Consider the following 25107-nt stretch of genomic DNA (forward strand, 5'->3'; position numbering starts at 1 on the left):
TACGCAGACACAGTTGCAGAGAACTGAAAGTGCTTCACATGGACCAGATGTAATTGTTACGACGTCATATGATCCGTTTTAACGTCCAAACCGGATGCTAATTCGGATCCAGTGTGTCTTGGGCTTTGCACCACTGATACAGTGCCTGGATAAAGTACTTATAGAGCTTTTTCACAATGCAACCACAAACTTCAATGCATCTTTTTGGTAATTAATGTGAAGGACCAACCCACAGTAATGTATCATTGTAGAAGTAGAAGGAAAATGATACATGGATTGCATAAACCTACAGTGGCATGTGCTGATTCTCCCACCTGAGCTCCAGATCTCTAGAGCTCCTCCACAGTTACAACTACTCTCTTGACCCCTTCTCTACTTGACGCTGTCAGTTCAGGTGGACAACCATGTCTTGGTAGGTTTCAAGGTGTGCCATATTTCTCCATGTTGATCAGAGCTCTGTGAGATGTTCTAATTTTGGGATATTGCTTTAGAACCTGCTTTAAACGTCTCCATGACTTCCTCCCTGACCTGTCTGCTGCATTTCTTGGTCTTTATGATGCTGGGTGTTCTCTAACCAACCTCTTAGGCCAGAACCAGAACTGATGGGTTTGCTGAGATGATTTAACCACAGATAGACTCTGTCTACTAAGGTGCTAACACCTGAACACAACAGTTTGCACTGGATTTTAATAAGGAGTTTCAGAAAGGACATGAAATCCCAATCAAATCTGTTGAGGTTTGTGGTTGTTTTGTTACACATTGAGAAAAAGCTTGGTGGATATGGTACAATTGTGCCGTTTCTCAATCAAGGGTCTTGCATGCAGGACAATGACCTCACATTTCATGCATCTAGTCGGTTTCATGCATTACCATTCTGTAAAATGGAAAACAAAAGAGAGACCCAACAATTGCTCCCAAATATTGTGTTGTGTTTATGAAGCATGCTAATGCTGTGTGAAGTGCTATGACACACTTTATGTCCAATGTCTACAAATAAAAAGTGAGCTGAGAGAAAAAGTTCACTTGCCATTCGTATAGACGTATATATATATATATATATAAATACATATATAAATGATGAAAATGACAAACAAAATGCTGTAGAATCTGCTTAATTACCTGTTTTCGGTGTGAGCAGTTTAAATTATATCAGGGAATCTCTGAAGAATTTAGTCTCCTCCCTGTGTAATTACCCTCACACCTCTAAACTGAATAACTCGGATAGACTTGTTGACTTTGATTTGTCGAAAAATGGCATTTTCTTCTCTGATCAGGACATTATCTGACCAAGTGGTAATTTGTGTGGGAGACTCAAAGCACAGTTCAGAAAACCACAGCAACTCTATACAGAGGGACTCATATGAAATATTCGGCGATCATTTTTGGTCTGTTTTCAAAACAACCACAATAATCATACTCAAAGTACAATTATGAACATTGGTCGACAAAGAGTGCATCTTTGAACAAAGCATGCGTGCTTTTGCAGCAAGACAATGGAAAACCACACACGTCACGGCGCCAAGGCTGGGTAGAAGGCGGTTCGTGTAAGGACAGCGCTGTGGTTGTAAATAAACTACTCAACAAATATTGTGTAAAGAATTTGGAAAGAGCCCCCATGCTGCTGAGTAAATAAAGACAGGTTTAGAGGAAGAATCCTAACAAATAACAGCTTCAACACTTCAAAGCTTCCTGGCATCAGTGCCAAAATAACTTGTGTTCATAGGAGGAACATCAGCAGCATTGCACAGATAAAAACTCCAAGGTTGCAACTTTTTTGCTACAGTATAGATGAATATGAAAGACAAAATATCATATTTTAGAGCCAAAGAAAACTTGCAAATGTGAAACACAAATAAACCGCGTTCTGCCTTTCTCTGTTCTTTTAAAGCAGGTAGGGAACTGATGAAGTGCTGCTTAAAACCTCAGATTATCGTTTATTCCTGTAAACAGACAAATGAACACCTTTGTTCTGGGAATATGTGGATAAGTGGCCGTCTTGTCATCATCACTAAAAAGCACAGAGTGAGCACTCTTAATTTTCCCCAGGATCATCATCACAGGGAAAATATGGGTGACCTCCGTGAAAGTAAACACATAAGGACAACAGATTTATCTGCTGCCACCAAAAGCAATCCCTTTGTTGGAGAGACTTTCAGCCCCAGGATTATAAAAACCGTTGGAGACTTGGTTTCACAGGAAGGAATGACTCAAAGCTGAGGGACAAGGACACAACACTGTTTTGTTCCACAGCAACGACAATTCTACTGGAGTCGGCAGCCAGACCATCAAAGCCACCGCGAGTGCTGCCTGTAAGCGTCATGTTTCTCAGGAGAGAAAATGCATTGCTTATCTGTGGTTTTTGGTTTTGATCTGGTCTCTGTCAGTTTTAAGTGTCAATAGTAATGTCCGCACATCTCTTCATAACTGCCGTAGTTTAGCAGCTACAGTTGTCTCTTTCTTCTCAGTGTCGTATGAACGGCACATTTCTTATTCATGTGACTTCCTTTTTAATCCTCAGATGTGCAGCCTTAATTTGACACGGCTTTTTATGGCTAAACATCATCTTCCTGTGAAGAAACTGACTTTAGACAGCCTTGTGGAGTTTACACAAATTAGGTTTTTAAAGCGCCATTAGAACAGTGTAGCAATCCCCTCAAAGTTAGAACTGGGTAAGATTTGAAATAAAAAAAAAGATAGAATGTTAAAGCTATATCTTTTTTTATTGAGATGGTCTATCTTGTGTTAGAATTACACTTTTATGTGTTCCAGTAGGTTATTTTTCTGCTTTTTCACATATTTATCTACAGTTGTTTGTTAAAATTCAGATGCTTTCATTCAATGCCTCTATAAAGTTGGTCATTCTGGTCACACAGTTGCTCGTAAGCACCAATGCTGGTCTGAATGTAATTTAGAGCATCTTTCCTGACTGCTGTCAGAAATAATTGTACAATTTTTTCACTTCCATTTGTAATTTTGTACATTATGTAATTTTCAGTCTATCAATCAATACCTTATTGTCATTGCCATAATAACAACAATTATAGGTAACAACAGAATTTGATGGGGCATCATCCTACTGCATAGTAAAAGTGAAGAGCTAGCATAGAACTTTGTAAGTCTCTAGTTATCAAGTCCAGACACAGATAATAGCAGAGCTTTTAAGGGCAGGCTAAGGGCAACATCCATTTGTCCATCATCATCATCACTTTTCACAAAAACTGAGCGAAGGTCCGGTTGCCTCCCTTTTAAGGCTGTTTGCTGTGGTATATATAGTTCTGATCTCTGCGAGAATAGTCCCAATGATCTTCCCTGCTGTTAGCCACCCACTCTGTCGACGGAGCAGCCTGCTGCTCTCGCTGAAGCCTGAGAGAAGCCCGCAGCAGGGAGAGCTGCCCGGAGCTGTCTGCTCCGCTGACCAAAGATCCCTCAGTGCATATACTGTATGTAACATCCAACCTACAGCATTTTCTAGGCCAATAATGCAGGCCTATTGTGCATCTCTAATAATAATTACTGAACTTTGGACAGTATAGAGGTTTAAGCTGGGGAAAAAAATTATTAAAAACAGAAATGTTTTTACTTCTGCATTTGTCATGCAGCTCCAAAAAGTAAATAGAAATAGAGCTACAGAATCTGACATTTTTTTAGTTTGACCAGCCCTCACCAGTTACCAGTCAAAAACAAACAAAAAAAAAAACAGAACAATTCAACAGACCTGAGCAGTACCAGGTCATACTTCATTACAAGAAAGAAGCTGCCAGTCACAGGCCTGCCCTGGTTAGATTTCATTGAATTGGAAAAGGAGTTAACTAACCAAGCTGATACCAGGAGGGATAAAAAATTAAAACAAAACCTATTCATAAATTTAAAACAATTAAAATCAATATAACAAAATCATCGCCAGTATGTCAACTCTTTTAAAGGCAATGACAAGCCATTGGAGCGGTTACTCTTAGAACAGGAAAGTCTGAATAAAATAAGTTTTAACAAGAGCCTCAGCCATTTGCTACATTTGTCTAACTAGCATTTTTTTGTAGTTCTTTTTCAGAAGGCTGTAGGCCTGGATTTGATTCACATCATCCATTTGCATTTCCGTTGGGTAAGGACGTATGGGAAGGCTGTCCGAAATCGGCACAGCAGCCCGAAGCTCGATCCTTTCCTCCTGACCTTATGAGAGGTCAAAGAACAGGAGCTATAAGAGCTAAAAGAATATCTGCTGATGAGAGGGGATTTCCCCAACAGTTTACCATGCTGCGTTCAGGTACAGCTGGGACACTACGCTGACAAAATATGAGAACAACTCCTACATGATTTAAACGTGTTTTATCCTCAAATATGGGCACAGTCTTATTGAAGATTTTCTAAACAGGAGCATTGACCATTTTCAAGTGTTATATTGTGATGTAATCTACTAACAATCTAGGGATTGGCTATGCCTGCTTAAACTACATATCCATTGAAAGAAAGACAACCAAATCTGTAGTCAGCTCTAAACGTTCCATGTTTTGTGGAACAAAATGAAACACAAAAAATTCTAATATTTTTATCTCTTTTTATGGCCTGAAACATACCAAAAACGTACCAAACTGTGACTTTAAAACCGGAATACATATCAGGCCATGATATTTGTCAACCGTTACGCCTCTAATTATTTTTAGTAAGAGTACCTTAAAACCATGAAGCACATATTTGGACGGTGTTCTTACTAAGCGGGTCTTTTCAGGGGGTTGTTGTTAAACATCTGACATCAGATTTTTAATCCTAATCCCTTTCTGATTGTTCAGGTGCAACCACAACCTCCCCCCCCCCACTTGAGCCACCTTCCACCCATCCACCCCCTCCTGTAAAACCAACATGATCCATGCTTGTGTCCGCGTTTAGAGATGGTATAAACCTCCCGGCTGTGGATTAGACGGCTGCTGATTGGGAAGACAACGATTTAGCAGGACTCCCAGCATGTGTCCCTTTATCAGACAGACCCACAGTTCATCGTGGTCAAATCGCACAAAAACCAGAGGAGAGCGGGGCTCACGCCGCTAATTAACACATGAATGAACCCTGCACAGGGCTGCGCACATGTCCAGGCTGTTTCCCACATTAAAAAGTCCGCTCCAAGTTTCTCCTGGAATTTCATCTTTGATGCATGGGTGAAATTATCGTTGCTTGGACGCAGATGCAAGGTTTGTCATATACTAAAAGGCACACATAAATTAACTGACTCACTTATCAACCCCAGCACACATGCAGCTTACGATCCCCGAGAAGGAAACAAAGAGAGCCTTCAGTCGTGTCGATTTCTGCCATCGATACGACTGATTTTCATGCGTTTAACAGACCCTCAGTGCAGAGCTGTCAGAATTACCTTGTGGAATATTTGTCTTGGAGGCATCCTAACCACAGCATGAACTATACACAATCACCTCATTTACTTTTTCATGTTTTAGGTAGCAAAAATGGGAAAAGACAGAAATACTTCCATATGCTTTAAGTTAGCCGCAGGAGGGGGGTACACAGTGACTTACATGGAGAAACAACAATGAATTCAATTCATTGCCTTGGTTTGGCTACAGTTGTGAAAAAAGGAGGTAGGGGGTAGGGGTGGGGGGGGGAGACCCTCTTTAACTCGGTACCACCAGCTAAAACCCTCCTGGAAACAGTAAGCTACAGTTACACTTTATTATTCCTACCACATTTTAGCAAAACAAGCCTCTTCATTCTCTATTATTTTCCCTAAAGTGCTGAATAGAGATTAGTCTGTTTTTTTTTTTGTGTGTGTGTGTGTTTTCAGGATCTGCTCGTCTGGCTTTGGCTCGATGAGGTTTAAATTTCAGATTCCAACATCCTGTAGGATGAATTTGGTACATGATAAATTCAATACCTGAGCTGCAGATTAGAGTTTTTTGAAGTAGAGAGCTGCAGAATCTGCATTTGGATTCCGAAGCAAAACACTGAGACAGTGCAGATATATGCTAATTAAAGTTCTATGTATTCTATCATATCAAAGTGGAAAAGAAAAAAGAATGTGTGCACCCTTGGGGTTTCCACAGCATTTAAGAAGGAATGCATCAGTCTGGTATTGATGATCTGTCGACCAATTACCTTCATTGTGAGCAATGCAATTAAAGGAGCAATTCTTACAGTGTTGCCGCTCTGGAGTATGCAACACCAAGAAGGAAGGAAATCAGCAATGTGATCAGAGAAGCAACTATTACTTTGCCCTTATTTCTGGTCCAACAGTGAATACATCCATTTGTCCTCCACTTAATGATAACAACTTATTGTGAGCATGTAGCCTATTTGTTATCTACTTACCAGTCATGTTGTATCCTTGTCTTACTGCCAGTACAGCTTTGCCTCTAACTACATACACATCTGAATACTCCAAAAATGAAAGTCTGTATGGAATGCCAGTAGTGCCAAAATTTGGCCTAGGGTAGGGCTCTGGGATGGAGAACATGCCATCATGTACTCCCTTAAGTCATGATATAAGTTGGTGGAAAACTATTCAAAAATTACTAAGAAAACAAAAAGCCACTTTGCAATCATCTCAATCATGTAAAAAAAAAAAGTTGCTGCCACAGAGAGACTTCCCTGTTGTCAAAAGGTTATCAAAAGCTTTCTGTTGCATCAGAGCATGCAGGCGTGGCCAAGCCTTAAGGAATAACTTTCACACAAAGGGTCGTAGCTGTACCAGACTTTCTGTGTGTCATCACAGACCAGCACTCAACACGTTCACAGGGACGTTTGCTGACATCTCTTTAGCCCCACAGACTTAGAACAGGAAACCCCACGTTTCGCTGGTGGATGTCCTTCTTTTACGCTCTGACTTAGAAGTCTAGAATATTTCGAACAGTTGTATATTCCTGAGACATCATAAGATCTGCACTAAATGTGTGTTTCATCATGGATCACTGCTGAACACAATGATATGGTAAACTGATGACATAACCTTAACCCTGGAAGCTTCGAACAGGAAGTGACTTAATTCCTTTTACACTCTGACTTATAGGTTTCAATCTGTCTGATGACACAGAGCAAGGCGATGCTGAATCCCACCTTGAACAGTCAGTGTTGGATTTGTTCCCAGCTGGATATAAAAACTAGACAGTTGGATTGGACTAGAATTTGAATCAACTGCATCCCTTAGAATATTTCAAATGGATATATCACCCTGATGCATTATCAGACCCACTCCAAAATTTGAGTGTTTCCTTATGTACCGTTGTACAATACATTGGTACAGAAAATTGATGACATCACTTTAGCTCCTCCCTCTTTGATCAAAGTCATAGGTTTCTGTGGTGAATGACCCTGCATGACAGTGTGCCGAGTTCAACCTTGTGTAATAACAGATAATGATTTCAAACTGCATTTTTTTCTTCAAACTATTACAGGAAGTCTTCATTAATCTTTTGGGCAAATTTTAAAGACCTCTCATCAGAGCTGAGCCTGAATGAGAATAATATCAAAGCTCTTTTACAGAACGGCCTAATGGCAGTGTGCAGAATTGAGTGGTAGGCTCACCAGAGGAAGCGAAGCAGGAATGGGTATACTCACAGCTATAACATGTAATTTACAATAAGGTACTCCTGCATTTCATCTCACATCTAAGGCCTCCCTCATGCTTTATAGATAAGATCAGGAGAATATAAAGTGAGTTGGACATTGACTCGAGCCAGATGAGAACTGCTGTCACCATTCTTTTCCCCTGCTGGCCTGAGACTGGATAAACCTTCAATACTAAATAAAATGGACCCTGGTTTCAGATCTAAACTAAAAAAAATTATCTAAATCTCTAAAGTTATGCGAACCTGCACAAATATTTTCATAAAAAACAAAGTTAATCAGCAGCGACATACCATGAACACAACCTTCTTGGCTAAAGTTAAATGCTGCAAAGTTAAGAGGCTCCTATTACTTTAACGATCAGTTAAGTTCATGTCAGTATCTGAAACATCGACATCATTATTTAAAAGTAAATGTGAAATGTGTAACCATAGCTTAATTTGTACAGTATTTTACATGCTATGCTGTTTTGGAACCACACAAAGCCGGTTTTGCGGGGACTTTTGGGAGGGATGTGCTTACCTGTGGGAGCTGAGACGGTGGCAGGTACGCTGGTCCTGCGGCCCCTCTCTGCAGTGATGCTGATGGTGTACATCATGCCAGGGTCCAGACCCCTCAGGGTGTGAGACTCTGAGCCTCCTGGGACCGTGTCCTCAGCCCTCTGACCATCGGCCGACACGTACACCAGTCTGTAGGAGTCCAGCTTGGCATGGGGCCGCTTCCACTCCAGCATCATGGTGGTCTCCGTTACCTCTGCTACAGTCAGGTCTTTGGGGGCGTCCAACACTGTTTGATATAAAGAAGAAGAGCTTTGAAAGTAAATAGAAATGAAACTGATTTGACCTTGTTTTCCTAATCATAAATCTCTCAGAAATATTCACCCAATTATGTTTTCTAAAATAATTTCTTAAACCCTTTCATTTATTCTATAGGAAACATGATAAAGATAACGTTTTAACATGCAATACTGGAAATACATTCTGACACTGAGGATAGAAAGGTATGATGTATTTTATCTGCTATTTTGTCCCAGGTTGGGGTTGTGGTTTTTATTTGAGGAAAGAACGGCACACAGTTACAATGGCAATATTTGTTCAGATTGTTTTTTGCATTTTTTGTTAGAAATGTAGCAACATCCATGAAAACATGAGAGAAAATGTATCGCACTGTCTTAAGAAATATCCTAAAATCTATGATTTTCATCAACCTATCATGATAATTACGGTTACAGAGTTGGTTTTCTAAAATTCTCTTTGATCCCTTGGATCCCTTGACAATGTAGATTGTAGAGAAAATAAGCAAAAAGGCAACATAATTTGATGTGTTTTGGATTGATAAGATTGGCGAATCCATCTATCCTTCCATTTTCCCTCCACCTCCATGCAGAGTTTAGAGACTTCTGTCCTTGCAGCTGGTGCAGCAACTTGAGGTTTAAAAGGAACAAAATGTGTGAGGATACTAGTTTTTACCCATCATTCATTTTTCAACATTCAGGTTTTCCCCAAAGGCTAGCGACACGAGGTTTAGGATGTTCTTACATGTTAACTAAACACAATGACCAGAGGTAAACTTCTCTGTAATAAATCACAGTTCTGGACAACTGCTTACACGTGTAACAATTAATCCTACTCCTATCTATTGTGGTCATTTTTGTGTTTCTCACCTTCAAATTGTTTTGACTTTTAAGTTTCTCTGTTTTATTTTACCATTTTGTTGTAACATCAATTATGCTAGTTTGTTTCAGTTATTAAATAGACCTTTGGTCCAAGTTACTGGGTTTAACATATTTTTTTTAGCATTTAGGGTTTCCTAAAAAAAACAACAGGTAATTATTTAAAGGTGAAGATATCTCACTTGTCACAGCGTTGGTGGTTGTCGGCAGACTCTCCCGCTCATCTTTCACCGCCGTTACTCCCATCCCATACTCCGTTCCTGGTCTCAGGCCTGCAGAACACAAGGAACGTGAAAACTGTGATATGAGGAAGAGAAGGAAAAAAAAAAACTCCATCGTATGTTGTTTGAGCAAATCCACTGAGGTGTCAACAAATGAAGTGAGGGAGTGTTTATAGTCAAGTGGCCAGCTGTTGCAGCTAATGGCTCCGGGGCCACAAAAACGCTCTCTTGTGGCTTGATTGCACAATAGATTGGAGCCTAATTGCATTTCATGGTATGCTTGTGTTCGCTGTGGAACATCAGCGTCGTATTTGCATTGATGGATCTATAGAGCCCTTGTTGCAGATCAGGAACACTCCTCGCAGTGATACAGCGGGCTCCGGGGGCTGTTTGGTCTTTACAATCAAGTCCTCTCTCACACTGATCGCTTCTAATTCCTTTATTAACTCCCACAGAGGTCACGGTGCGCAGGGCTTTCCTGCATGAAATTACACCTAATGCCCAGGAAACTCATTATCAATAAAATCACGAGCGTGAAGGCAATTACAGATAATAAGTGTGTGAAAGAAGTGCTGAGGTGTGTGTGGAAGCAGAGGGGTGGGGGTGGATGTCAGCTGAATGGACACAGTGCTTTATTTTCATTGGACGGGCCTCCCAAGGACAAAGAAGTGGGTCAAACAAAGACTCAACTAGTTCATTTTTGAAGCTTTTTTTTGGTGTTTGTTTGTTTCTAATGTTGTCTAATCATGCTGTACTGAAGTACTGCAGCATACAAACAAGCAAGCAAAGGAACACCGTGTGCATCAATGCGTGGCTGGATACCGTCAGCGGTGCAGGAGGAGGATAAGCTATTCGCTTTTCTTCAACGGGCAAATTCTCACAGTCAAACAAAAAGCACTGTTTCCCCTTTCAGGACTGAATGCAAGACACCCACTGCTGATTTTCTTCACAAAGAAAGTGTTACTGTGTTATGCAGGCAAACATGTACCACGACAAACAGGAAGAAATCCAGTTTTGGAAAAGGAACTGGTTGGAAATACTGACGATCGTTTTGAAAATAGATCAACAAAACATACCTCCAATAAAAAAAAAAATCATATTAAGCTATTTATTTTCAAGTCAACGGTTGCTATACGCTTTCAGATGTTCTAGATCCTTTATATTTCTTTAAAATTAAAGGATCTAAAGGAAGGAAGAAATATTTTATAAAAAGCAGGCAGCCTTATAAAAACAGAAGCATCCAGATTTTTTTTTAATATATGTTACAAATGCGCACTTCACTTATAGGGAACAGTTTTGCTGCACCCTATACACAACAAGGCTTAAATAGATTGTTTTGATATTTTGGAGTGGGGTTTCTGTGAAGTAGTTATCAGTAGTCAATAGTTTATTTGCAATAGACAGAAACGTCATCCAGGTACCCAGGTCCAGCTCCAGGTACGTTTGTAGTAAGACGGAAACAAGCTCTTCCAGGAGGAAGGCTAAGAGCTTAAACCTGATAGAGCAGATTACAACCACAGACTTCAATGAGTTGTATATAGACATTATGTGAAATACCATCATACATAGTCCATACTGGTAACAAGGAAGAAGAGTAATCTGAAGATGCAGCATACAGTCCTCTTTAACTCTTGTTCCTCAAAATTAAACTCCTGCAAAAGTCATATACCTCATGAAAAGTATAGCATAAAAGTACAAAATGCATTTATTTTCAACCCCCTTTAAGTTGTAGAACCATCATTTGCTGCAATTGCAACATGTCCCAGGTTTACACATCTAAGATTAGTAATTATTTTTATACCAAATCTCTAGCTCAGACAAATTGAATGGAATGCATCTATAAACTTGCAAGTCTGGCCACAGACTCTCAGTGGGATTTCTTTGAACACTGCCCTCCTTTAGCCTACTCCTGATTCTCCCACCAGAGCCGTGGATCCCTGAAGGTCCTCAGGTTATCTCACAAAGCTCTGATCCTTTTAAAGAACAGCTGGATTGATACTGATATATCCCATGGAGCTTTATTCACCAATTAGGTGACTATGAAAGTAGCTGAGGACAGAATAAAGGAAAAACAGGATGGAAAGATTTTTTTTTTTGTAAAACATTTTGTAAATCATGTATCATTTACGTTCCTTATTACAATAATGTATCACTTTATGTCAGTCCTAGTAAAATATATTGAGGTTTGTAATTTGACAAAATGTAGTTTGGGAAGTTTATTCAAGGAACTATATATCAACTAAATATATCAACTTTAATGTCTAATAGATATTAAAACAAATTTAGATTGTAATTCAAATTTCAAGAGAAAAAAGCTTATACAAGTGTCTAATTAAGGTTTTAATAGTAAAATCACATACTTTACTTTTTACATGCCAGGTATTAGATGATGAAATCATAATTATATTATATCTGAGTTGTTATATGACTGAAGGCTTTGCCTGGGGAAACACCAGGACTTGAGGGGAAGACCTCTGCGCAGACCAGAATGAAAGTCATATGGCTGGAACAATCCATCTATGTAGGGGAGAACTTTAGACAAGGCTCAGAATGCCTCATTTAATGCCTTGCCATACTTTTTCAATTCTGAATTTTGGCTGCAGGATCTAACAGCTGCTGATTGTAGTTTGGATACTTGGTGTGTTGGTGTATTTAAATCTGTCATACCACTGATTTTGGCCTGTGTGGAGTCCTTGGGTCCAGGGAGGAAGAGCAGTTCTCCATGGTCGCCTCCAGAGAGCGGGCCGTACTTGATGCGATACTGGTCCACCTGAGCCTTACTGTTCCTCCACTCCAGAGTGATGCTCTCGTCTGTTATTTCTACAGTCTGCAGGTCTCTGGGAGCGTCCAGGTCTATAACACAGACATGGATGTTATGCAAAATGGAACAAACAGGCACAACCCATAAATCATCTATCCACACAGACTGCCCTGACTGTAGGGCGGCCAGTCACCAGTGGCTTCATGTATGTGGGATTCATTAGCAGTCTGGAGGCAAAAACGGGGCTGTTGCAAGAGGAATGCCTCTCCCCTCTAGGGGGCTGAGGCCTTTGGGATGGGGAGCGCCCAGCATCACCCGCTGCTTGTTTAGAAGAGTAAAAATGATGCATGCTTCTACATTAGCTGCTCTGTGGCTTGTAGCAGTTTTGGAAATAAGGCATTACTGTGGTCTAAAATCTCGCTAATATTGGGTGAAAGTTGTTAAGTTGCCAACTTGTCAAGAAAGGAAAACAGATTTAAATATGCTAATGTTAGGCTAGCACTACAGTGCGTAAAAACAGCAGGAGCAAGATGTAAGTGTATTGAAGACTGTGTGTCGATATCTTTAGCTACCGGTTGGAGGAGTGTGGGTTTCAGCAGACATGTTGAGAGAACACTATAGTAGCTTTCTAAACTGAGTAAACTTGTGTTTGAACAGCATTATAATGATGTGCTGCAGAAACCCCTGGTGCGACAAAACAGCTGCAGGAAAAACAGGAAGAAGAATGGGAGACTGGATCAGTCATGCTAATTTTTACACAATTTTTATATAAAAAAGGTTTGTTATTGATCTTATATTATCTCAGATGTTTCATTAAGCTCTAAAGCAGAAAATCACCACAACTGACTGCAATAAAGGCTTGAAAACATCAGTCTGTGTGTAATTAATTGACATAAAGTGCTTCACTTAGTGAAATTAATTCCTGAACTAAATTATTTGTTTCATAAGTTCTAATTTATTAAATATTGGTGAGCATGTTATTAGTCATATTCAGTTGAATGTAGCATCAGACTGTGACTCAGTATCAGCTGATGGCTACTTATAAATAACTTGGATTAGTATCAGGGACAAAAAAAGATGTCAGAAACATCCCTGCAGTTAAACCTGTGCTGTAAAACTACGTCATTTCAGCAAAGCTTTTAAATGGCAAGAACTACAACACACAAGAGAACCATCGGCATTTTTAAGTGTTTGAATTTTCATAGTAGAGTGGTAATAATGTTCTATGAGCTGTTTGGGTTAAATACCCCACGGCAGATAATTTCTGGGTGGCCCAATGTCTGTGGATAAGAGGGCTTAAGGTGCGTTACAAAAAAAAAAAAGACAGTAGACATTTATTTTACCAATTTTCATCTGGGCTCTGCCTAAGAGTATAATCGCTCTTTGCAGCCACTAAAAACCTTCAAATTTGGATGAGCTGTGTTTTGCGGGCACCTGTGCTGTTTTGCTGTGTGTAAAGGCTGAACTCGTTTTGTTTAAACACCTGCAATAGAAATACTTCATATTCTGCAGCAACCGCCACATTGTACGATGGAAAATACCGACAGTGGAGCCGACCGGAGACAGGTGCCAGCAGGAGCTTATATACGGAGCCAGCAGGGAGCACTATATCAAAGCTCACAGAACACATCCATCCACGTACGTACATCTCTCGTAAACAAAGCAACAGGAAAACCGTGTGTGGTCGCCAAAGCCTCTGGGCGTCTGATTAAAGCTGGCTGTGAAAGCTGTGCAGGAAGAAGATTCCAGGAGCCTTACCTGTGAGGAAGGAGTCGTACATGGGTATGCTGCTCTGTTCCCCCCTCTTTGCTGTCAGAGAGACCTCGTACTGAGTATCAGGGCTGAGGCCAGCCAGGTGGTACTGGGTCTCAGCAGATGATAGCTCCACCACATTACGATCTGCAGGGTTCAAGCTGGGCCCGAAGGAGACGCTGACCCCATCCACGTGAGCCACAGGCTGGAACCAGGTTACCAACGCCGTGGTGTCCGTCACATCTCGCACATCCACCTGGCTTGGGGCATCGATCACTGGAGGAGTGGAGGTGTGGAGGAGAACACGTTGTAAAACCAATCAGAGACAGAACGTGCTTTCATAACCAGCCCATAGTTAACATTAGGACAAGTCAGCATTGCTGTATGTAATAATGGTTCCGTTATCTTTCTATCCTTCTGAACCGCCAAGGCTCAGAAAGGGTTTTAGGTCATACAGTTTCTAACTAATAGGATGGTTTTCTGTTGAAAGATTCCTGATAATGTTAGATAAACGTATCAATTGCTAGTCAGACCACAGGCTTTAGGACGTGGCTTATGCCCTGCCTCTCTAAGACACCTGAATAATAAGTGGGCTTCAACAACTTTTTCTGATTTCATTAAGAACTCTAGAACTCATAATTGGCAACTTGACCACACAGACCACCAATCCGAAAAAAAGGGCTTTTACTACTTGCCCTTTTCAGATTATCCTCTCAACCTGTAACCTACACACGGTCTTTATGGCTAAACTGACCCATCAATCCTATCAATACCCTATCAATACTTCAGCCTGAGAGGCAGCCACAGACCTGTCACAACCATGAGAGTGAAGATGGCAGTGCGGGATGAGCAATGTAGGAAAAACAATACAACTCAAAGTCAACAGCACCAGTGAAGTCCATCTATCCAACGTCTATACCCGCTTCTGGTGCCTAGCTCTAGTGGCCATTAGGTGAGGTGTGGGGTGCAACCCTGGACAGGTCACCAGTCCAGGCGACCTGTCCACAAAGCAAGATTGAGTCACACATGACAAGTAATCCTGAACAAATACAATCACTCCTTAAGGCCATTTAGGGAGACCAAGTTTCTGTCTTTCCCAAGAATACATTTATTAATAGAACCTGATCCAGATAGCAACATTTGAAGCATGGTGCACTACAGCTTTCTATGCATTTTAGGCATCGAATGCATATGGACAGACCATGTGGATCACAGAGTTTAGCCATATATCACTGTGTGGATGAGATGCCCTACATACATGTCCTGTGTAGTCCTCAGATGAATGCCTGTTATTTGCTATACTTCCTGCCTTCTTGGTCTTACAATCACAGCTTCATGTTGTGAAAGCACAAACACCTGGTAATCGTCTGTTTGTTAGTGTCAAAAAGTGTTTTGTACAGGGGAATTCATGTGTGTTTTTCTATTCACCTTTTACTGATTTGACTTATGTTCAAAAAGTTCCCTCAGTAAGACTTTACCTCAGATAAGACCTTTTTGGTCTTATCTGAGAGTTTTATTTTAATTAAACTGTCTCCTTGATTATAAGGCACATTCCATTTGTCTCAGAAGGAAGGACTCCAGTCTCTGCACCTCAGACCCAACCTAGCTGTGTTTTGGTTGCGAATCAGAAAGTCAGTAGGATATGTGTTGTAGCCAGAGATCAAGCTAACTACTAATGCATTCAAACACTGAAGTAACTATTTGACTATTTGAAGTCATGCTGCACTATATGTGAACATTAACGTAACTTGCATCTATAAAACCTTTATTCCAGCTACTATTGCAAAGCTTGTACTTACTGGATTCCAATGTCAGAAATAATCAGCAACTTTGGACTTTCCGAATTAGAATTCCTGCTTGAGTCATGATTGCATTTGGATTTTCTCACTTAGAATTCTTAATTTTTGACAACAAATTTAATTAACTATAAGTTTGTGGTTTGTGTAGGGTAGACACATATTTAAACTGGAATACTACTGTACATCAATAAAAACATTTCCTCAATACAGATACGCTCCATGTGGCAGACAACTTAAAATTCTGAAGTTATAATTTACAAATCAAACCCCAGCACCATGAAGGATGACTTTTCACTGCCACTTGAATTGATTGGTCACATGCAAACAACTTTAAAGAAGCATAAACCCTCTGTGCAAGGTTGATAAAATACCGTCTGCATGTGAGCTTAGCAAAGATTTGGCTACGACCAAGCCTGCAGGAGAGCCACTGGGGTGTCAGGGCAGTCTTCTCCTGGGAGGTTGGTGTTCCTCTGAGCATGGCTGCTTGAATGAATGGTGCCTCTCACACATGGTGTGTTGAGTTCAAAGGGGGAGGGGAGAATGCGCAATTCACATCCTTTAAACCATGCAAATCCCACAATGCAGAGAAATGGGAGAGTTTGATAGAGCGCCAAGTGACACGAAGAACTCCGAGATTCATAATCAAAGCATTGCTGACAAATATGTACAGAAGCACATGCAAGGCATAATGTTATCAAAGCCTTATTGATTCTGTTCATCCATCCTTCCACCCATCCATCCTAACTCTCAGAAAGAATTGTTTTAGAATATACAATTCCAGGAGCAGAAGGGATATATAAAAATTAAACTGAGTTCTAGGTCTGCCCTGGGGTCTTTTCCCAGGGGTGTGCATGCAGAAAATGTGCAAAGGGACGCATTCAGCAGGTCTTCTCACCAGATCTTCAACTCAGCTCATCTGTCTCCTTTTGATGCTGAGGAGCTGTGTTTGTACTCTGAGATGCCCACTGATGATGAATGTTCTAATCCCATCTCTAAGGCAAAGCCAACTCACTCTATGGAGAAAGCTGATATCAGCAGCTTGTTTTTGAAATCTTGCTGTTTTGATCATGAAATGTAGATGAGTTTTTCAAGAGCTCTGCTTTTCAGCTCAATTCCAGTCAAACCATGACTGATTGTAGCAACAACTTCACTACTGCTAGTGCAGCCTTGACCAGTCTCTGTTTCCAATCATTGGTTTTGAACTATCTTCTCAAACAGCAGGAACTGTTTCACTGGCCTGAGACACTGATAGAAAAACATCCTCTACACACAAAGGAAAGATGAGACCATGAGGATCCTGAAGCAGAGGCCTAACTCTCCACAATAAGATCTCCAAATCCTGTCTATGATCACCTGAACCAGGATCAGTGACATGGGGCAGAGTCAGACCCACACTAGAAATGAGGAAAAAGTGGAAGAAAGACAAATTGGAGTAAAATTGATCCAATCTGACCTTTATTCACCAGTCTAAATAAATATCTGTAGGTAGCTTTTTCTTTCCTGCTCCCTTACAGAGAGGTCACAGTATTGATCTCCAGCTGTGAGTTTTCAAAAGTTTAGGGTTTATAAAGTAGAGGCGTTGTTGGAATATGTCATTACTTGTCAACAAGGGCTGGAAATCCATATCAGCCTTATTGCCCCTGGTAAACCAGCTTTGCAGAAATCTCTAATGAGCCAATCAGTCAGGGCTGACGTGCCACCTCTCTGCTTTCACTGATTGCAAGATGGATAACCCAGGTAACAAAACTAATGAGCCGACATAGAAAGGTGAAAGCTTGGTTTACCATTTCACTTGAACCTAAGGTCAAATCGATCTTTTACTTTATAAAACCTTTATTTGTGAAGAGAAAAACACCCTTCTCTTTGCATTTTCAGCGCCTAGTCTTAGTGTTAACAATAAAGCGGAGAGTTATTCTAGTCCTTGAATAACATGTTGGTAGAACCTATTGTGAGAGGTTGATTTTACAATTATTTGATATAAATCTTTCAATTTCTGCTGAGTTGTAGGGTATAAAGTTTTCCACCCAGAATCCATCAGTCAATTGTTTTTCTAACCTGCATTTATATGGGTGAAGGCAGCAAAGCACACTTGATCATGAACATGAATCAAAAGTGATAAGTCTCAACAGAAGCGTGGTCCGAAAAACACAATTTCTCATATCGGGTCACCTTTATCTCATCTCCTGTTTTCCTTTAGCTGTAGCTTACCTGAAGGCTGCTGAGGGAAAACAAATTACCCACAAACAACAGGGAGGATATGTGACTCCTGTTTTATATTTTATCAGATGTGACGACCTGTTTCTAAAGGAAAGAAGGAATAGCTGCTTAAACACAGCTCGGATGTGAGAGCAACATTTTAAGATACAAAGGCTGTACAATTGGTGACCAGAATGCACATTTTCTACAACTGACTAACCAAGCATGTTTGTTAAACTACATAAATAGCTTGATTTGTTGAAACAACTACAAATGTGCTGTGCCTTGCAAAAGCATTGAAACCCTTTTCTGCTTTCTTCACATTTAGTTCTGATATTGAATGTGTGTTTGTAACAATGCATTTTAAGGTAAGGGATCAATTATAAGCTCAGTTGGATGCATTGAGTGTTGGAGAAATATACGTCGTAACAATACAATGAACATCCAAACATTGATGGTGTATGGAACAATGAGGCAACGCAAATCCCATTTGGGTTATTACACTAGAGGATACTTTCTTTTAAATTAAATAATGAATAAACAGATCAATAAAATATGCGTTAAAATGAAGGACTGTGAAGAACTGAGTAGACCGTGATATCATTAAATCCACCAAGTGAGTATCAGTATAAAGCAAGACTGCGTCAACTCACTTGTGACAATGTTCTTAGAGGCAGGCGGCCCACGCTTGTTGTTCTTCACCACCTCCAGTTTGACCTCGTACTCCTGGCCCGGTCCCAGACCTGACTGCTCAAAGGTGGTCTCTGGGCGGCCAAGGGAGTTAAGGATCTCCCCATCCTCCTCTTTCTGCCAACAGCAAAAAAACATCAGTCCTCAAAAAAGTAGTTCTGGCATAAAGTGTGCAGAAGCGGGTGTAAAAGCAAGCAAGTGAGTTAAAATGACATTCTTGGTGGTGTTTGGGCTGGAAGGGTCTTTGTGCAGTTCCCAGTAGCTCCCTTTGGAAAAGTTTCACTCAGAAAGCACTGAGCCTCCAACACTTGTACAATGATTGGATCTGTCAGGGCTTGCTAATAACTTTAACTGCTGTGCTTTACATTCCTGTTTGGTGTATCTAATTCCACTGGACGCTCAATATCATCTATGCATGCTCTAATGGGAGGTGGGAGGTGAATGTAGAGGTTTTACAACAGGGTAGACTGTATTTAGCTTCAGCTGGAAGAGAAAATGTGTAATTGTCAATACTGAGGTAGGGTCATTTCACCTGCAATTTAGAAGGTGCCGCATGGCGAAGACTCACCGTGTTTCTGAAGATCAGGTTCCACCCATCAAATGGAATATCCAGGGGATCCCACTGCACTTCCACAGATGTCTCTCGCACTGACTTAAATTTAAGGCCCTCAGGCTCGGGAAGATCTGGACATAAGGAAAACTCTCACTGGTCTCCATCCACATCTTCTGAGATGCATTTTAGCAACCACCATGCATAGCTTTCACTTACGTGTAGCCACGCGAGCGCTGACAGGAACGCTCCTCTTGTTGCTGAGTACAGCGTAGACACTGATCAGGTACTCCAAACCAGGCTCAAGCTCGCGAATGGTGGCCTCCTTCTGGTCTCCGGGCACCCGCATGTCAAGCTCCAGACCTCCAGGGGCCGTGGGCACATATGTGATTAGGTACTCTGTCACTCGCATCTCATTCTCCCAGGTTAGGTCTACTGTTTCTGGAGTCACCTCAACCACAGTCAGGTCCTTGGGTGGTGAGACTGTGGACAAACACGATTGAGAGCGGTTTGTGCAAACAATGCAAATGTGGTAAATGTGGTGAAAGGGTTTAAAAGTAAGCGGTTAGAGAGGAACGTTAAACTGATTCTTGATTGTCAGCATTGAACACCGTTGTTCCAAATTTTGCCTGAATATGACAACGTAAATCTACCTAAGCCTATCAAAAACGACAACCTCATTGTAAGACATTACAGAATAATTGGTCTAAACAAATCTAGAGTGTGGACAAAAATAAATGATTCAAAATGAACACATAAACTAGTTGAATGGGAAGCACAACATGAGTTAGTACAACCTAACTCATGTGTCATCTAGTTTTCCTGCCTTTAAAATTTTTTTCTCTACAATGTTGCTACGGTTATCGTTTCAGTTCTCAAGTTCTATTGTATAAATGATGTGGTCTTTACCAAGTGTAGAACACCAACAACCTAGACATCCCATCGTGTCATTCTACACTAAACAATGAAGATCCATTGAAAGAAAGTAGAATTTAAACAGTATACTTTCTTCATCAAGACTGTAGCTCTGCAAAAAAATATATATCATTCATACATAGAGTCTGGATGACTGGAGAACGTGCTGCTGTGGGAACAGTTCCAGTAGGAAAATCACAAATGCATCTCCCTGGCTACATTCTTACACCCTAAGATGTGACCAGGCCAGAAGGGATTTATAGTCACCCCTGCTATTGACTCCTTTTGATGCAGAAAAGCAGCGGCTTTACCCTTTCTCTAATCTTTCTCTAGTCTTGGAGAGTATGCACATGTTTTAAGACTGAATCCAGTCATCCTATGGAAGAAGTTCATTTAACCTATTTGCATCTGTGTTATTGTCAAATGTTATAGACCTGTGTTTTTGTAGAAAATCAAAGTTACTCAGTAAAATCATTACAGGTAATGCCAGGTCTAGAGGTTGGACATACTGAAATCTGTTTTTTGAATATAACATGTTGCCCAGTTCTTCTGTTTGAGCCACAAAGACTAAAACAGAGCAACTTGAAAGCAGCAGTGAAAAAAACTTTAGAACCAGTCAAATTTGGGCTTTATTCCCTGCAGGTCCATTAAAGGTTCCATAAATGTAATATCTGCTATACTCAAACACTGAAAACTATTCCCCAGCCATTTTAGGTGAATCTTTATGGAAACATGGGGAAAATATATTCCTCATGTCTGTCTGAGCTTTTTTTGGAAACAAAATGCTTTAAATGGCTACATCTCTAAACATTAAAAAAAAAGAGTTTTAAGCCCCCACTGGTGTCCATGTCATGTGGCACAATGTTTTAAATGGTTTGCACAGGTTTTAACTACAAGCATGTTCAGTTGCTTTTCAAAAACAACTCTGTTTCTGCTTCTGTGGAAGCCCAGTACATAAAGGCAGAGGATCAGGTGAACTGAGTCAGACTGATCCAAGCAGTGGCAGAGGACAACAGGCCTTGTCTATGACCTTGTCTGTCAGTTTCAGTTGTCATTTTTTTTTTGTCGTTCCTATTTTGAAAAGTGACAGAGATCAGAACTCTGTCACATTTTTATCTTAGCATAGCACCAGCATAAAAGTTTGTGTATTAGATTTTTTCACATCAGATTAATTTGTTTGAAGAGTTATTACACACCAGGAAAAATGATTATTGTGGAGGATGCTGAATATTTCAAGCCTTTTCTGGTACAACTCAATCTAAATGCTGGATGCAGAGTTAGTTCACTGTGGTTCAAATGTGGCTCTTTTTAAACCTGCTGACTGTTCACATATACCAGATTCCACCCTCATCCCTGATCCCTCATCTCACGCCTGCTTCCAAAACCACATTTTCTCATTTTTCCATATCATTCTGCAAAGCAATTCTTGGTCAATCGAAGCCAATATAAACCAAATCATCAGTTTACTGCATAACTGGTCATAAAAGGAAATTGACTTTGAAGTCCTCAGCTGAAAGCGCCATTAGAGAAAAAGGTTTTAACTGAATGCTTTATATTGGAAATACTGGACAGATTAACTTGTGCAGTCAAATGAAAACTTTCCTAGATGGGTTGCCAATATAAACCAAGGGACTGTATTGAATTGGATTAAGTCAAATGAGTGTGAAGTGTGTTGAGTTTTTGTTGAGAAATGGCACAAACAGAAGATATATATATATATATATATATATATATATATATATATATATATATATATATATATATATATATATATATATATATAAACTTGGATCATAGAGTATTCATACTAATATTAATGATACATTTCATTGTATAGACAAAATGCTCTATTGACATTTCTGAATCACACATTTTAGTTGCAATAAACTAAAAGGCCATATTTAATATTGTAGAAAACGTGAAGTGGTGAATTTTCTGATGCATGTCAAGATAAAGGTCAATAAAAGCTGGCAATTTTCATACATCCGACAAAGGTATGCTTCAGTTTAGACATTAACTCCTTTCAGACCATCCTTTTGTTCTGTGGTCTACATGTTTATTTGGCCTCATGATCAACTGAAGTAACATTCCCTGAGAAACTGAAGTGTGCGAATAGACATTACAATGTGAGAGACAGTGTAAATGGATTCTCATTGGATCAAGGTTGTCCAATGAGAAGCTCACTGGGTATATAAACACTAGAAGCGCACATGTGCAGAGGAAACTAGCAGCAATAGGCCGTGGGCCACAATCTGTAGGATGTCTCCTTAAGAACTTTCGCCCCGGTGGGGCTAAAATGTGCTAGTTTATTATTGAATCTACTTTGGAAAACACATAATAAATCATATGGCAAGTTGTCATGGAACCAGAGCATATGACTGCCTGTGTGGGCTTTTTAAATGTTTGTTTGGTTTTGTGGATCCAGGTCTATAACCCCTGTTTGTCTGTGTGAGTAAATTATTAGGCGACTGCAATGCAAATGCATGGGCAGAGCCTATTACTATTAACCTGACCCTAGCCAGATGTATTTCGCTCCGCCTAGCTCCACTCACATCCATCTGGGACTGATCCATAGGAATGGCCTTTTTTGAAGGCTGGGCCTTATCAAAAATCCTTGCATATGATTGAATAAGCCACTTGTCTGTCATCTTTATTGACGTACTATTTCAACCACTCCACCGAAGCCAACCCGTGACGCTGATGAGAGCGACGCAGGAAAAAACAAAACTTTTTTTTTTATGTGTTTGCAGCACTAGTGGCACGCATTTTATTGACAGTGAGCTGACAGGAAGAGGGGGAAGACAGTCGGCAAAGCGCCACGGGTCGGAGTCGATCCCGGGCCGACCGCGTCGAGGACTAAAGCCCTCCTAACATGGTTCGCGCTAACTGCGTCCGCCACGGGCACTGCGTTGTCCGCCACGGACACTGCGTTGTCCGCCACGGGCACTGCGTTGTCCGCCATAGACGCTGCGTTGTCCGCCACGGTCGCCGCGTTGTCCGCCACGGGCGCTGCATCGTCCGCCACTGGCGCTGCATCGTCCGCCACGGGCGCCGCGTCGTCCACCACAGGCGTGCCCCGGAAAACAAAACTTGCCAAATACGGTCGGGAGAAGGGCGAAAACATTGTTTCCACCAACAAAAGCCTTCAGAGCAATTCTTTGATGTTCTTTTAATGAAACAATATTAGGTAGATTGGACAACACGGAAGAAATAGCAGCATCAATGTTAATGCTTGCTTCCTCGATGCGAGCCGCCATTGTCTAAATCAAAACAGTCTCACGGTCGCTTCTCCACTACGTCACATCTATGAAACTCCAGCCCTGCGTCCTGATTGGCTGGACAATGAAATTGGTTGGAGAAATCACTCTCTATGGGAGAGGTCCCAGATGGATGTGAGTGAAGCTAGGCGGAGCGATATCAATCTGGCTAGGGTCAGGTTATATTATACCTAAAAAGGGTTTCTTTATTGTTTATCTTTCTTCTGTCACCGTTATTACAGCCCGAACTGTACGGTCTACCCCCACAAACTATATATCAATACAGTGAAGTGTGCTATTTGTACTTCACACCATTTCCAGTTACCATGGTGACCATGCCAAAAAGTCCCATACAAATCAATGGAGAAAATGCTGGAATTTTACAGTGGTCCACTCTGGCGTTTTCAAAGATTTCACAACTCCGAACAATTTTAGCCTACTCGCTCAATTTTCACTCTACATAGAAAGGATTTATAGATTTTTCAAAAATCCCCCCAGAGCAGCACAAACTCAAAACCCTCTCCATTCATTTCCTATGGAGCTGTTTTGAAAAATGACACCTAAACATCCCAAACAAAACATGTTTTTGCATCACTGCTCCTCCTAAACCGTTTGATGTACAGACGTGAGACTTTAACACATACATGTCCAGAACCTTCTGCCACTCACAAAAAAGGAATTTTGTGGATAACTGTTACGGTTTTGCTGCAGGAATAATTTTTTCGGGAGTAGCGAATGTGCAAAATCCTGAAAGACGATCAGAATTTCTTCCCCCCAAATGATGCACTTATTTACATTGTCGCTGTGCCTACACCGATTTTTGTACAAGCATAAAAATAGGCACCATAGTCCTCAAAAGCCTGCTGATACTCACGGTGAAAGAATTATTTTGATATTTCTTATACTTTTTCAGCTACAGCCATTTCTTCGGGACAATGTTTCTGGGATTTTTTCATTTTCCTCAAAATTTCCTTTTTTCATGATTTTTTTGTGCCTAAATTAAAATATTTCCAGCAAAAACTCATACCTTGTCTGGTTCCCCTATCCGTTACCAAATAAACGCAGAAAAAATTACATCTCTAACCTTTATTGTTCCGGAGAAACGAAGTGCTGCTCGCGGGGTAAATCGCAGCTCAAACAGGATCAGAGATCCATGCCCCCAAATTATGCACTTTTTTACGTCGCTATGCCTACACCCATTTTTGTACAAACATAAAAATGAGCACCATAGTCTTCAAAAGCCTGCTGATACTCACGGTGAAATAATTATTTTGATATCTCTAATACTTTTTCAGCTACAGCGATTTGTTCGGGACCGTTTTTGGAGGATTTTTGCATTTTCATTAAAACTCCCCTTTATATCATAATTTTTTGCGCCTTTATTAAAACTAGAAAAATTTGCATTTCCTGCGAAAATGCACTGTGAATGCAGATAGCTGAATGATTAAGCAAAAGATGCAGAAGATCTTTGAAGAAGAGAAAAAATAGCTGAAAAGCATTGAAGAAGTTGAAAAAGTTGAAGAAGTTGAAAAAGTTGAAGAATTTGAAAGAGTTGAAGAATTTGAACATGAAAGAACAATAGCTGAATGATTAGAAGAAGAAAAAACTGAGGGAAAGGCACCAAACATTTCCTAACTCATTCTAAACACTGAATCGTTTAACAAAGCATAAGTAGAATTTCAAACTTGAATATACTGTTGCCATATGTGGGCCTGCATTTCTAGGGAG

General features: G+C 40.5%; 1 protein-coding gene across 4 annotated transcripts in view; it reads right to left on the reverse strand.

Moving 5' to 3' along the window:
- tnc (tenascin C) overlaps positions 1–25107 on the reverse strand; it is a 65245-nt gene that overhangs the window by 29777 nt on the left and 10361 nt on the right. For all 4 annotated transcript variants that reach the window (XM_036144672.1, XM_021309169.2, XM_021309177.2 and 1 more), the window contains 7 exons: positions 19427–19690; positions 19226–19341; positions 18621–18774; positions 13979–14248; positions 12127–12312; positions 9421–9510; positions 8089–8352 (listed from right to left, as the gene is read on the reverse strand). In XM_036144672.1, the coding sequence (XP_036000565.1) occupies positions 8089–8352; positions 9421–9510; positions 12127–12312; positions 13979–14248; positions 18621–18774; positions 19226–19341; positions 19427–19690 (1344 nt within the window). The remainder of the gene's footprint in view (positions 1–8088; positions 8353–9420; positions 9511–12126; positions 12313–13978; positions 14249–18620; positions 18775–19225; positions 19342–19426; positions 19691–25107) is intronic.

The sequence above is a fragment of the Fundulus heteroclitus genome, chromosome 12, assembly GCF_011125445.2.
Source record: "Fundulus heteroclitus isolate FHET01 chromosome 12, MU-UCD_Fhet_4.1, whole genome shotgun sequence".
Lineage (NCBI taxonomy): Eukaryota > Metazoa > Chordata > Actinopteri > Cyprinodontiformes > Fundulidae > Fundulus > Fundulus heteroclitus.